General features: G+C 36.8%; 1 protein-coding gene across 1 annotated transcript in view; it reads left to right on the top strand.

The window, feature by feature from the left end:
* LOC142336255 (alpha-aminoadipic semialdehyde synthase, mitochondrial-like) overlaps positions 1-14332 on the top strand; it is a 127271-nt gene that overhangs the window by 3875 nt on the left and 109064 nt on the right. The window contains exons 3-4 of the mRNA XM_075384946.1: positions 3764-3940; positions 10408-10537. Coding sequence (XP_075241061.1) covers positions 3764-3940; positions 10408-10537 — 307 coding nt within the window. The remainder of the gene's footprint in view (positions 1-3763; positions 3941-10407; positions 10538-14332) is intronic.

Below are 14332 nucleotides of genomic sequence, written 5' to 3'. Positions count from 1 at the left end.
TCATTAAGTCATAGTACATTGGGTTATCAAACTTTGAGTGTTTGCTAGCTGACATTGGTATTAAGCTTATTAGCTTTCAGTTTAGAAGCTGAATTAAGTAGTTTTAGAATCTAACTGAAACTGCACGCTAGTTTAGAACACTTCTTGACACTGAAAGAAAAACAAAAAATCGGTCAATTTGTTCTCTTTTTTCTTTTTCAATCCCGATGTGCATCAGGCGCGTCAATGGCGTCTGCCGGCTATGTTGGTTATGATTTAATCAGACGTGTGTGGTGAGGTTCCTCTTTCATAAACCAAGACCTCTTTCTGATCCCAAAATGTTGAGTTGCAATCATATCTGATTTTCTGTAAGGCTTTTGCCTACACGAACTCTGTTAACTCTTCAAGTCAATAAAAAGTGTTTGAATTGTACGTTTAATTCGGTTTACCGTTTGATCACGTTATTCGTTTTAGATAAGTCACTTCACTCACTGTTTCACCTGAATGGATTTAAATGTTGAATTGCAGTCATATCTGATTTTCTTTAATACTTTTGCCTCCACAAACTCTGTTAACTCTTCCAAATTGTATCGGACTGACAAGAGGCTTACCAATATCACTTTTGGCAAAGAGAAGGTGCTTGTTTTCCTTCGCTTTTAGAATAAAAAAATGTTTCCTCACATTGCTGTTGATTTGCTTCCCCATCAAAAACTAACTGTTTCCTATGGAGAGTATCTTCTAGAAATTACTTTGAATGAAAAATGTTTAACTATCATATTGATGGAAATAATGAGGTCTGAGTCAAGCGTTTCACACCGAACTGTAATACTAGGTAGAGAACCTAGAATTCTGCCTTAGAGATATCCCAATAGTCATATTTTGTTTGAAACATGTCTATTAACGTTCTCCAGGCCCTGTAGTCTCATGTCGTCTGAAATTTATACAAACATAGTTTTGAGTCTGAATGAACATATATGTTGGCAAGCTTGTGAAAGGTTATACAAAAACTACACCACAATTTTTTATCGATTTGACCTTTTAAACCTGATTCTGTTCTGCTCAAAGTTCTTAGCCTGGTCATTTTGGCCCTTCAGCAAGAAGTTCTTAAATTTCAACATATTCAAGTAGTTTTTAGTTTGCGTTTGTTGTCCAACGGATGACTTTGTCTACATCTTTTGTAAAATGGCTTGTGTATTGTCAGAGTCAACTATTTCGAAACATGTAAATTAAATATTAAATTAAAAACAATGATTACATCTTTTAAAAATAATACAACATTAATTTAGTTTTAGTCTTTGTTGCTAATTAGGAATCATAATCTATTAGAACATCAATATCATGTTTTATATCTTAAAAAATACTATCCCACCTCAACAGTTTTTGCATCCTGAAGTTGCAAGTAACTCTTCAGTTGTTTCTTATTAAGCTTTCCTTGCCAACCGATTATACTGTGGCAATTGGTTGAATTTTCGTATACTCTTATGAAACACTGAGTGTATGCCGAAGCTTGTTTTTCTATTGTTTAATTTTGAACTTAAATTTCTTTTACCACGAGAACTCTTCTTTTTAAATCCTTAGTTCTAGGGGATGTCTTTGGAGCTTAAGATCCAGCGGCAAAAATTTCAACGTTTCAATCGACAACGTAATATGGGACTAAAGCAATGTTTTCTGCCAAAAAAGTCATTAAAACATGAGATCTCAGAGAGACACCTCGTATTCTGCATCAGAGAGATCCCAATTGTCTGATTTTGTTTGAACTGACCACTTAAATTAAGTGAAAAAAAGATTGTTTTGGTGAAACAAAGCATAACGATTTCTTCGCATTGATATCTTTGTTGTTGAAAGCCCTGCGGGACGTAGCTGTGTCTCTATTAGAAGATCTGACGTTTTAATGGTTTTTTTCGCGGAGAACATTGCTTTAATTCCCAATTACGTTGTCGGTTAAAAAGTTGAAATTTTTGCCGATGAATTTTAAGCTGCAAAAGACAACCCAATTGCAAAAGACATACTTTTCAGCTGAATGCCAAAAACAAGGTTCTGTCAATTTGTATTCCCAGATATCTACAGAATTTCTTTTAAGTTTTGCTTATATGTCATTGAAAAGACTTTGTTGACAAAGAATTGTTTGTCAAATTTGTTTTATTGGAGGAGTTCAAAGTTGGATTGTTTTTCCATATACTTTTCGGTTTTGTACAAATGTGTCTAACTTTGGTGCAAATAATTTTTCTGACTGGCAGAAAACAACATGTATCGTCGGCAAATTGAGTCACCTCTGCTTTTGGATCATTGATCTCGGAAAACAAGCATAGAAAATTAAGACCCCTAAAGCGGTTTTTTGAGGTAGTCCATGATTAATAATTGTGGCTTCAGAAAAATTGAACTTAAATTTCTTTTACCACGAGAACTCTTCTTTTTAAATCCTTAGTTCTAGGGGATGTCTTTGGAGCTTAAGATCCAGCGGCAAAAATTTCAACGTTTCAATCGACAACGTAATATGGGACTAAAGCAATGTTTTCTGCCAAAAAAGTCATTAAAACATGAGATCTCAGAGAGACACCTCGTATTCTGCATCAGAGAGATCCCAATTGTCTGATTTTGTTTGAACTGACCACTTAAATTAAGTGAAAAAAAGATTGTTTTGGTGAAACAAAGCATAACGATTTCTTCGCATTGATATCTTTGTTGTTGAAAGCCCTGCGGGACGTAGCTGTGTCTCTATTAGAAGATCTGACGTTTTAATGGTTTTTTTTCGCGGAGAACATTGCTTTAATTCCCAATTACGTTGTCGGTTAAAAAGTTGAAATTTTTGCCGATGAATTTTAAGCTGCAAAAGACAACCCAATTGCAAAAGACATACTTTTCAGCTGAATGCCAAAAACAAGGTTCTGTCAATTTGTATTCCCAGATATCTACAGAATTTCTTTTAAGTTTTGCTTATATGTCATTGAAAAGACTTTGTTGACAAAGAATTGTTTGTCAAATTTGTTTTATTGGAGGAGTTCAAAGTTGGATTGTTTTTCCATATACTTTTCGGTTTTGTACAAATGTGTCTAACTTTGGTGCAAATAATTTTTCTGACTGGCAGAAAACAACATGTATCGTCGGCAAATTGAGTCACCTCTGCTTTTGGATCATTGATCTCGGAAAACAAGCATAGAAAATTAAGACCCCTAAAGCGGTTTTTTGAGGTAGTCCATGATTAATAATTGTGGCTTCAGAAAAATGTACCGTTTAGTTTTATCGGTTTTCAAGACACAATTTGAACATAGTTATGAAATTGCGTAAGACTCTTGCGAGATTAAAATGAATAATTTTGAAAGATCTAATAAAATTGCTATAGTATCTTTATTGCAGTTTGGCAGAAATGGTGTCAACTTCGTTTTGGAAGTTTCTTTCCAATCATTTCTCTAGACCAAGAATTTGAAAACTGAGAAAATGTATTATCTCTGTTGCCGATCTTTTAGCTATGTTTTGGATATAGCTGAGTTTTCTCATCAAGGCCATACCCAGAGATGTTGTGAACAATGATTTTGAAATTGATTTTCTCAGACCTTTTGCCTATTTCGATAAAAAAAAAATATTTATTTCCTTGTTTTGTTTTCCAACTTAGAGTAAAGACAATTGCAATAGACAAGAAGTTGAGTTGTGGTGTTCTAACACCATACTTTGAAATATCATGCACAATCCATTTACATCAGAACAATAAATTTAAATCATTTTTTCCCTTATATTTGAATAAAAAATTTTTGGAATGTGTTGATTTTGTTTGATTGTGAAATTACAGGAGTATGAGCTGGCGGGTGCAATTGTGCAGGAGGATCTTTCTGCTGCCAGATTGATTGTGGGTGTGAAACAGGTGCCACTTGAGAAGCTAATCCCTAACAGAACTTACATCTTCTTTTCTCACACCATCAAGGCTCAAGAGGCCAATATGCCCATGTTGGATGAAATGCTTCACAAGGTCAGTTCAAAAGGGATGATCAAATGCTATTTTTTCCTATACACACCGTGTGAACTCACCACCCTAATAAAACATGTGCTAGCTTTCAACGTAATTGGAGGGAAAATTATCGTTTTACGGATGGTCTACATAGCAATGATGCACGACTCAGCTTAATGATTAATGCAAGAATCAATGTCTTTACCTGTAGAACTCTCATGATCAGCGAAGATTGATATCCTCTTGGCATATTCAAATCGCCTGAATGGCATGAATTTCAATCATCAATAATTTTAACTGAGTTATTTTTTGACCTTTTTGGGATCATTTTCATTTGATTCTTTGGATTGTATTTTATTTGATGAATTTAATCATTGTTCAAATGCTAGTGGTTGTTGAATTTTGCTTGAATGTTTTGTTTTATCTTTTTATTAGATCTTTTGCCTGAATACTTTGTCTCATGAGGTTTAATAACGTTTGTTTGCGGTTAATTTTATTTGGATCTTTGCTGGAGTTTGATAGATTTGTGTCTCATTTTGTTACTTGGTCCTTGAATGATATGAATAAAGTACACTGCACGTTTCCTGGCAACGAATATTTTTTGGTTGCAGATTTCAAATTGGAGTTGCGTTTTTTAATTGACACAGAATCATTTCTTGTTTTCTGTTTATGTACGCCTGCTGGTTTTCTTAAAGCGTGATGCAAACGTTGCTTTGTTTTGATAACTTCGACATAGATAGTTTTCTGAAAACGGATATGTTTTGAGCTTTTCTGTTTTCCAATTTTTTAGTGTTGCATGGATTGGCGCTTTTGGTTACATATTCTGTTCTTTCTAATAAGCTGGACAGCAAGGAAATTAATTTATTCAGCTGTTTGGACTATAATTTAGGCTCTTTTTTGCTGGAAAGTAAGGCGATTAGTTTATTCAATTCTTTGGACTATAATTTCATTTTTAATAGCCGCGTCAGCAATTCCAGGCGGCTATTATTGTGCTCCTATTTATTTTTACTTCGTCTAACAGATTTTTGTTTCGTCTTACCCCGACTTTTTCAATGACTTCAGTGACTTCTGCTTTGCAGTTAAAATTTGTCTGTGTGACGTCATTTCTGCTTTTAGGTCGATTGCGTGACTTGCCTCACTCAAAAAATGACTTCTGAACTCATTTATGGGACCTTATTTTATGAACATTTACTAGTTAAAGGTTAATAGTGTACATCTAAGTAGTGCTAAATTTATATGCCTTAATTCTTGAGTATTAGTCTTGAGCTTTTGATTTCGAAAATAAATTCTGAAAAAACTTAGGGCTTTTCCTTATAGACCGAATGTGTATCATAAAAATGACAGTAAATATCTAACCCAAAAAATCTAGTGGTATACTAAGGGACTTTTGGGCAATCTGACTATCTTGTTTCTTTAGTTGTTTCAATTCATGGAAGGCCACAAGCGGCTATCGTGGCTGTTTTCAGGCAATCTAACGGCTACGTTATTCCTTTCTGGGCTCTTAGGGTGGGCACTATATGCTCAACTGGATTTTTTTAGTCAATTCTGGCCGATGGATTCCGTCTATAAACAAAGACGAGGGTTATTGGGTATTTGGTCCTGCAATTATACGTAAAATTTTTGCTAATTTTAAAATTCATTTTTTAAAAAAATCGCACTACAAGCTTCTTGAGCCCAATTTTTTCAATTTGCCAAAATTGGAGGCCTAAAAACTGCTGACACAATTTTGAGTAAACTCAGAAGAGCACTTGTTTTGCTTCCGCTTTGTATACGAGAGTTCTAGAATAAGATTTTCACTGATTTTTTGCCAACTTAAAACTAACATTATCCAAAGTGCATCATTTTTTTTGAATTTTGCGAACTTTTGTAAAAAAAAAACCGATTATTGGTAAATGAGAATTATCAATGCTGTTTTTGGTCTCATCGTGCTTTTTGACAACCGAAATTTATTCCAATTCTATTGGGGCTATTTTTTAAAAATTGTTTTGCAAGTTTTTTTCCTATTTTTTCCTCTATTAGTTGCAGAACAGAGTTGTTTCCTATTCAACGTCAATTATTGTAAGCGTATATTGACGTGAAATTGAGGCTCAGTTATCATGTGTATTTTCAGTGAAATTTTCATGGCTTTGACCCGCGTTTTACCCGCATTTGTTCGTTCTTTTTTGCAGTCTCATAATTCATTTTCACTGTCAGAAGATCCAGTTGGCTTCCCTAAATTGTATAATTGAACTTCTATAATGCTTTCAGTTGATACCTAATTGCTATTTTGTCCTTGAATATATTTGTTTTAAGAAAATCTCAGTTAACTTTTGAAAATTGTCGCTTATTTCTAAATTCTGTCAATTTGTAGCGTAATAACAGGAAACGCAGGTTGTATCGTCCTTCTGGAGAGTGAAACTTTTTTTTTCTTGCGGTTATTTTTTTGAGTATTAGTCTTGAGCTTTTGATTTCGAAAATCAATTTTGAAAAAGCTCTAAGGCTTTTTTTTCTTATAGACCAAATGTGTATCATAAAAATGACAGTAAATATCTAACCCAAAAAATCTAGTGGTCTACTAAGGGACTTTTGGTCAATCTGACTGTCTTGTTTCTTTAGTTGTTTCAATTCATGGAAGGCCACAAGCGGCTATCGTGGCTATTTTCAGGCAATCTACAGGCTACGTTTTTCCTTTCCTGGGCTCTTAGGGGGGGGGGGGGCACTATATGCTCAACTGGATTTTTCTAGTCAATTTTGGCCGATGGATTCCGTTTTTAAACAAAGACGAGGGTTATTGGGTATTTAGTCCTGCAATTATACGTAAAATTGTTGCTAATTTTAAAATTCATTTTTAAAAAAAAATTGCACTACAAGCGTCTTGAACAATTTTTTTCAAATTGCCAAAATTGGAGGTCTAAAAACTGCTGACACACTTTTGAGTAAACTCAGAAGAGCACTTGTTTTGCTTCCGCTTTGTATACGAGAGTTCTAGAATAAGATTTTCACTGATTTTTTGGCAACTTAAAACTAACTTTATCCAAAGTGCATCATTTTTTTTTGAAATTTGAGTTCCCAAATCGTATTTTGCGAACTTTTGTAAAAAAACTGTTTATTGTTAAATGAGAATTATCAATGCTGTTTTTGGTCTCATTGTGCTTTTTGACAACCGAAATTTATTCCGATTCTATTGGGGCTATTTTTAAAAATTCTTTTGCAAGTTTCCTTTTTTCTCCTCTATTAGTTGCAGAACAGAGTTGTTTCCTATTCAACGGCAATTATTGTGAGCGTATATTGACGTGAAAATGAGGCTCAATGGTCATGTATATTTTCTGAGAAAATTCCATAGCTCTATGGCTTTGACCCGCGTTTTTTCCGCATTTGTTCGTTCTTTTTTGCGGTCTCATAATTCATTTTCACTGTCAGAAGATCCAGTTGGCTTCCCTAAATTGTGTAATTGAACTTCTATAATGCCTTCAGTTGATACCTAATTGCTATTTTGTCCTTGAATATATTTGTTTCTGAATCAATTCTTCCTCTCACTTATGGTTTTTGCGCGCGTGACGTCCTTTCGCTCACTCTCTCTCTCTCTCTCTCTCTCTCTCTCTCTCTCTCTCTCTAGTAAAAGTTTTTAGGCTCTCTCTCTCTCTCCCTAGTAAAAGTTTTTAGGCATTTGCGCGATTAGATTTTGATCATACGTTAGTTACCTGAAACAATGAAATGACTTTTACTCTTTTAAATTTAAAAGTTTAATTGAATTAAGTTAGGGTCAAAGCAACTGAAATGTGTGATAAAGGTCCCTAATAAATGGCATCTGCGGAATGAACTGTGTTAAGCTTTATTAGTTTATAGCTGCATTTTTTCCTATCTGTTTGAGCGGCGCCATTAGTTTATTCATTATATATCTGCATCTGTTTTCGTTTTTATACGGCACGCAAGCAATTTCGCATTTATTCCTGAAATCTGGCTATGATTTTGGACATTTAAACCTTTTAAAAGTTCTTTTTTGTTGCTTTGTCAGATTTTTACCTGAATAACAGCTCCCATTGTCCTCAAAAGAATGCGCAATTGAACGTATTTAATCTTTTTTTATTGGAGAGTGTACAGTTTTAACAGCTTTGGAATCGTTTTTCTCTAAGTATGATATTCAGTCGCTCTTTTTGTAGTCGTATCAAATATTTTGGATAATGACAGTTCCCGATGTATTCCTATGGAGTTGTAAAATAAACTAGTTAATGATCTCAGGTGACAGATAATGGTTTTCATTTACGTTAATCGTATTCAAATTGTGAACATATATTTTAAATTCGAAGTCTTTTTTCCTTAGTCTCATTGAGGACAGGTCCCGATTCGATTTGCTTCCAGTGGAGAACATGCTGTCTTAATTTAAGTTATATTTGATGCTTTTCTGACGTTGTTTTAAGTATTTTTTAATAGAGGTTCACTTTTGGTCGTAATTAATCTTGTTGTTATTTGATTTTCCTATTCGTCTTGTCTCGTACTCTTGATAATGGCAGGTCTCATCGGCCCTCTAATGTCGCCTGTTCTTTTAAACTGTTTAGCTATTTTGAATTATAGCCATTTTTCAAAATCATACATTGATTTTTTTTCGAAGATATGAGTTTTTGAAAGTTTTTGGTTTCTTCCTCATTTGGTAAATAATGAAGTCAAAAATATAGATGAGCGCACTTGGAACATCTTATGCACATCATCAATCCTTTTTGTTTCCATTCAACATAGCGCGTTTTTTGTATCCATTCAACACATCGCGAAACCAGATCTTAACATCATAATCAGGAAATATTATTCATGACAACATTAGACATAATAAGTTTTTAAGACTGAATAGTCTTTTTGGTGCTTCAAGTTTTGCATGTCTAATATTCCTGAAGCAAATGCTTTTAGGTAAAGTATAGTAGTAAATAAATTGTGCGTTCGTAGCCCGTCTGGGATATTACGAGGCGTTAATACTACGTGGCTTTGATACTACGAGTTCTCATAGTTGGTTTTGATTGTTATACAATTGCTAATTATATAGGTTTTACCTATGTTGAAATCAATTGTTTTGAAAAAATGAAACGATTGTTATCTTGTTTTCATATTGTTGACATCCTGGAAGATAATCTGATGACATATCCCATTGAACACTCAAAATCTTTTAGTTGATAGCTTCTGTTGTTGGCTTCAACACTGTTTTTGATCCATTTGTTTTTGGAATTTTGAATTCTGACTGTATGCGTTGTTAACTTTTAATCTTAAGACCTAATCTCAACTAATGACAGCTACAATGCGCTTCCGGGGAAGTTAGAAGCTGTTTTTTATATAGTTCAAAGTTTACTGTTTTTGTGACTTTTTAAAATTTTTGCAATCTTTTTTTTTGCTAATTTTTAGCATTGTTTCAGAAAAAAGTTTATTTTTTGACGTTTGTTAAAAATTAATGGTTTTGTGTCTTTGACACTTCAAGTTTTCATAAAAAATTGTTGGGTTTCTGGATATTTGCTCATTTTTGAGTTTGGTTTTTTGTTTTCTGGTCACATACCCAAATTAATGACATCTCCGAAACCCTTTTTTCCCAAAGTTCAATCGAGTTTTTGATTTGGGATGTATCTCTCGTTTTTTTTTGTAGTATGAAATATTCTGGATAATGACAGGTGTCACTGTCTTCCTTTGATGGTGAACAAGAATCGTTTTAATAATTTGAGTTGATAGCTAATGTTTATGTTGAAGTTAATTGTTTTCATAAAAATAAACGTGTTCAAACTTCGCCATTTGTTTTTTTGTCGACGTGTTGCCTAGTCTCATTAAGGACTGGTCTATTTTCTAGAGAAGTGCAATTTTTCTGATGCTGTTTAGTTCGAATTCTGGTCGTAATTAACGTTTGTTTTTTAATTGATTTTGTTTGTCTTGTCTGCTAGGCTCATCAATCGCGGGTGGCATCGACTCATCTGCTTATTTTTGAAAAGTATGTGTATTTTTGAACAACTGCTAGACAATCAAGTTAAAACTGTGGATGAACGGGGTGTGAACATTGTGTGAACGCACATTACCGAGTCTCTTTGTTCGTTATCTATCAAACTTGCGTCCCGTAAATTGATGACTGTTCAAAAGCTTAAAGCAGCTGTTTCTCTGCAACTGATTTGCATGTATGACGTTATTTACTTATTTTAAAGCGGGATTTTCGTCTTCATTTCCTCGGATAAGTTTTTTAAATCTTTGTTACTTACTCAACTTTAGAAAATTGTCATTTGAGATTTAAGCATGGGAAACAAACTCTGATTGGTGGTCATCATGAGAAGTTTAACAGGGCTCAATATCTTCTGAAAGTTTTCGATTTTTTTTTTCACGTCGGAGCAAAATTGTTTAGCAAATAGTCAGAATTTCGACTATTGAAAAATTTAACACTGTCGATTGGTTTTCTTGCCTGTTTTTAATTAAAATGGTTTCACTCCGGCTATTTATATGATAATCGCCGCAGTTTATAAGTGTTAAATATAGCTTAAATGGTATCTGTTCAGAGTATCCGTCTGGTAGACTACGAGTGCATGTCCTCAGAGGGAAAGAGAGTGATCGCATTTGGAAAGTGGGCTGGAGTTGCTGGAATGATTGATGTGCTCCACGGGGTTGGGTTGCGACTGCTCGCTTTAGGTGAGTGCTGCGATTTAAAAAAAAATAATTGTTCTGCTGGAATTTAAGCTGAATTCTGCTCGAACCGTTATTGCTTGATGTTAAACGCTACCGTAGAACAAAATTGTTTAACAGGCTTACCAATAGTCTACCGTACCGAAGTCACAGAGTCCAGAGGGAAGCGCAATCTGATCGCACATAAAAGACAATGGTGCCACTCAACTGATTTTATTGGCCATTTGTTATTTTGAGCATTAAGATAAGAAGTTGTCAGTCAATCGGATTTGTTGACCAGAGCATAGATATATTTTGCACCTCTTAATTTTTCGTCTGAGGTACATTTTTTGTTTTACAAATTTTGACGAGCAGTTGCTATGAAAAGTCATTTCTTTAGTGTTTTGATTAGCACACATTGAATTGCGTGGGTGATGTCAATTTTTAGACTCGTCTACAGCGTGAGCTCTTCGGCGATTTGCGTTATAAAGTGTATTTAAGCTAAGCCTTCTGTTTATGATGACCTCTATTTTCAAGGGGTTTTCAAACGGAAGGCTATTTGATGCTTTCGAAGTCTTCTTAAATTGATGTTATTTTGATGCTTCTAAAGTCATTCTTCCAAACTAATAATTTACTTCTGTTGTTGATTTTCATAAATGACCAACGGGGGAAACTAAGGCAGACCGGATGTGGGCTCCTTTGACAGCCTTAAAGTATAAAGAGCTAGGGCTACTTATTTCTGCGCGCGAAGTAGGCTTACCTATATCTCTCAGACTAACCGACTCTGTAAAACACTGAAGACAAACTTCTATTTTTACGGTGGTAATAAAGTACAGCACCGGAGTCTGGAGTATACACATGGTGTATCTAACTAATAGACTGAACACAGTAGCAGTGTTCTCTCTATATAAAAGAGAAGTGTCCTATCAGTCTCTGATTGGATAGAGGAGTACGTCCAGTATTTCTACTGCTACATCCATCCGGGGTTAAGAGTTTTGAATCCGGGTTTGTGAACTGTAGCAGAAATACGTTGGATGTGTCATCCTCGTCGAAAGATGGGGTGAAGAGTTCTGTCCTCTCTGAAGTGGAGTTGTGACTTGTGCCGTCGTCTGAAGTCCTTGTCAGTGAAGTAGTGACTAGTGTCGTCAGTAAGGGGTTCGTCTTTAGAACCAGTGAGGGATGCCAGTTACAGGGTGTGCTGGCCAATTATGTCTGTCCTGCTAGAGTATGCCCAACTGCTCTCACTGTCATGTAGTGAGGATTTGTTCCCAGTTGGAGGATCGCTTGCAGTCTGTAGTCTCTGTCTGGTTTGTACAAGGAGATTTCTATTTATCTCCATCTGGTACAAGTTTAGAACCAGTCGGATTTACCAGCTTACCTTCTGGTGGAAATCCATCCTTTAGCTAATGTGACAGCTACTTTTCTTATTAATTTGTCAGTCAAATTTAATGCCTGCTTTAGTAAGCCCCGACTGGGAGGAAGGAGAAAAGAACTGATCCTAATCTTCAATTGTGTAAAAGAAGAAAGGTATATAGACAATAAGTAAGTGATGAAGATAATGAAAAACTATAAAGAAAAAGAAAAAATAACAGTTTTGAGTGAGTTTTTTAAGAACAGTGAGTCTTGGATTGAAGGGTCTGTGATCCCGATGTGTGTTGTAGGACTGTGGCCTATGTCCGGTACTCGAACTCAAAGTCCGGAGCTCAGTTTTCTGGATCGCGGAAAAATGCCAAAAAGTCCGGATCACGCGCCAGACAAGCAGCGAGGGCACGGGGGTATAGGTCGACGTTGCAGTGGGGTTGCAACGCGAGAAGATGGTTGAAGATCTGACTTTCTTCTTGTGAGGGCTCGCGATTATCAAGTTTATCCGTCATGCAGTCCATGTAGAGGAGGTTGAATGTGTGGCCATGTATACAGTTCGTGGCTCCTCCCTCTACACATTGCAGATACTCAATTGGGACAAGGATGGGGCGGTTAATCTTCGCGTATAAAGGTGAAAATATAAAATAGTTTTTGATGGGGTCAAAGTTGCGCAGGGTGCCTTCACAATAGTTGGGTTGAATTATATAACTATAATTCATATAGTAAGGCGAGGTTAGTTTGGTGTTTGCGTACTGTAGACGCGAATTCATGTGAATGATTGGGTTGGTTCTGTGGAAATGGTGTTGGACAAATATATATTTATGCACCGTGTGGAGCATCCTCACTCGATTAATTTTATGCGTGGTGTTGTTGACATCCATCTGTGTGGGATGTAGGAAACCGAATTGTAAATAGAATGGATCGTACTTCTGGTAAATTCGGTAGGGGGCGGTGTCGCGAGTGAGGAAAGTATTAAGATAATCATTCTCGCTATCTGCAAGAGCAAAGAAATTTTGACTGGTGCCAAAATCGTTCTGTGAAACGATGGTTAATAGGGAAGTGGAAACATTCTAGTGGAAGGTCTCTGTCTCGTACCTCTTGAACATATTAGCTCTCTAAAATTGTCCAAGAGAACAGGAACTGGCTGTGGGTTCGAGTGTGTGTTGAGGTGGAGTGGAAGTATAGTTAATTCGCTCTGGCACGTGAATTCCTTGGACAGTGGTAATACCAAGGGGATTCGTAAATTTGTGGAAACGGAAGTTTGGTCCTTGTGACCGGTGGATGATCCCTTGTGTAGGAGCAAAGGGATTTACTCTGCCACGAGAAGATGAGGGCTGTGAAGTGTGAGGAGTTTGAAGTGTGACGCGCAGGCGATTGTGAAGCCTGTATGGGAGAGAAACGAACTGGGTAAATTTCGTGTGCTGTAGCTCGTGGACGTCTCTTAGGTGAAAGGTCAGTGCACGGATAGTTGTCTGTCGACGTCAGTCGATCCTAGACGGTTGGCTGAGGGAAGGATGGTTGTGGTCGGAGAGGCGGTATTGCCGGGCCGTTCCGCGGTGAGGATTCCGGTGGACGTTGTGTGTGAGGTGTAGGCATAACCGGTGGTGGATGGACCCGTGGTTGTGATCGTGGTCGTGATCCACGGATTCTACCAGAGTACGCCCGATTTGGGACAACCGTCTCTGGTGTGGAGCGGCGGGATTCTTCCGCTGTGGCTACTGCATCAGCCCAAGAAGGCTGAGAAAGCATGAGTGTTGTGGAGGCAGTTGTGAAGAGTGGTTTGGGGTGTGACACTGGGGTCACCTTCTATGGGTGGTTCCTGTGATGAACTCTGTGGTCCAACAGGAAATGATGGAGCTCGTATCGCTGTAGATATACAGATGGAGTTCACCTGAGCTGGAAGAGGAGGTGGCGAGTGAGGCAGTGGGTATACCGGCGCATAATTAGCTGTGTCCACAGACTGTGGCTGTGGAGAAGATTGAGCCACCGTGAAGAGGGTTGGTGTTTGCATTTCGCAAACTGTCTCGGGTACTGGAGGTGTCAGCACCAACAGTGTGAGGGGTGAGGGCAGAATGTCCTCAACCTCCAGCATGATGAGGTCGTACGCCGTTGGGTCGTCATTTGGGGGATTGGTGAGCCTCCTTCCTGTGTTGCGAGGACTACTGCGGAGTTGCTGAAACAAAAAGGGCGTAAGATACGAATGCTAGGTAAATTTAAAATGAGCACTCTGGATTTTCCTGGTGATCAGGGTCATCATCAAAAGAGTCTCTTGAGAGCGAAATGCCATGTGAGCGTTTACGTTTGTTTGGATGAAAAGTGTGTAGTTGTAAAGAGTGAAAATCAGGTTTTTTATGTGAATCTATTGGTTTTTCGTAGCATTGGTAAATAGAGGTTGGTAGCGAAGAAGTGTGGTGTTTGTTCGAATTATTGTGTACTGGTGAATAGGATTTCTTATAGAAG

This window comes from Convolutriloba macropyga, chromosome 3 (genome assembly GCF_964194025.1).
Source record: "Convolutriloba macropyga chromosome 3, txConMacr16.3, whole genome shotgun sequence".
Classification (NCBI taxonomy): domain Eukaryota; kingdom Metazoa; phylum Xenacoelomorpha; order Acoela; family Convolutidae; genus Convolutriloba; species Convolutriloba macropyga.
The sequence above is the reverse complement of the archived record's forward strand: the minus strand, read 5'-3'. Positions and strand labels throughout refer to the sequence as shown.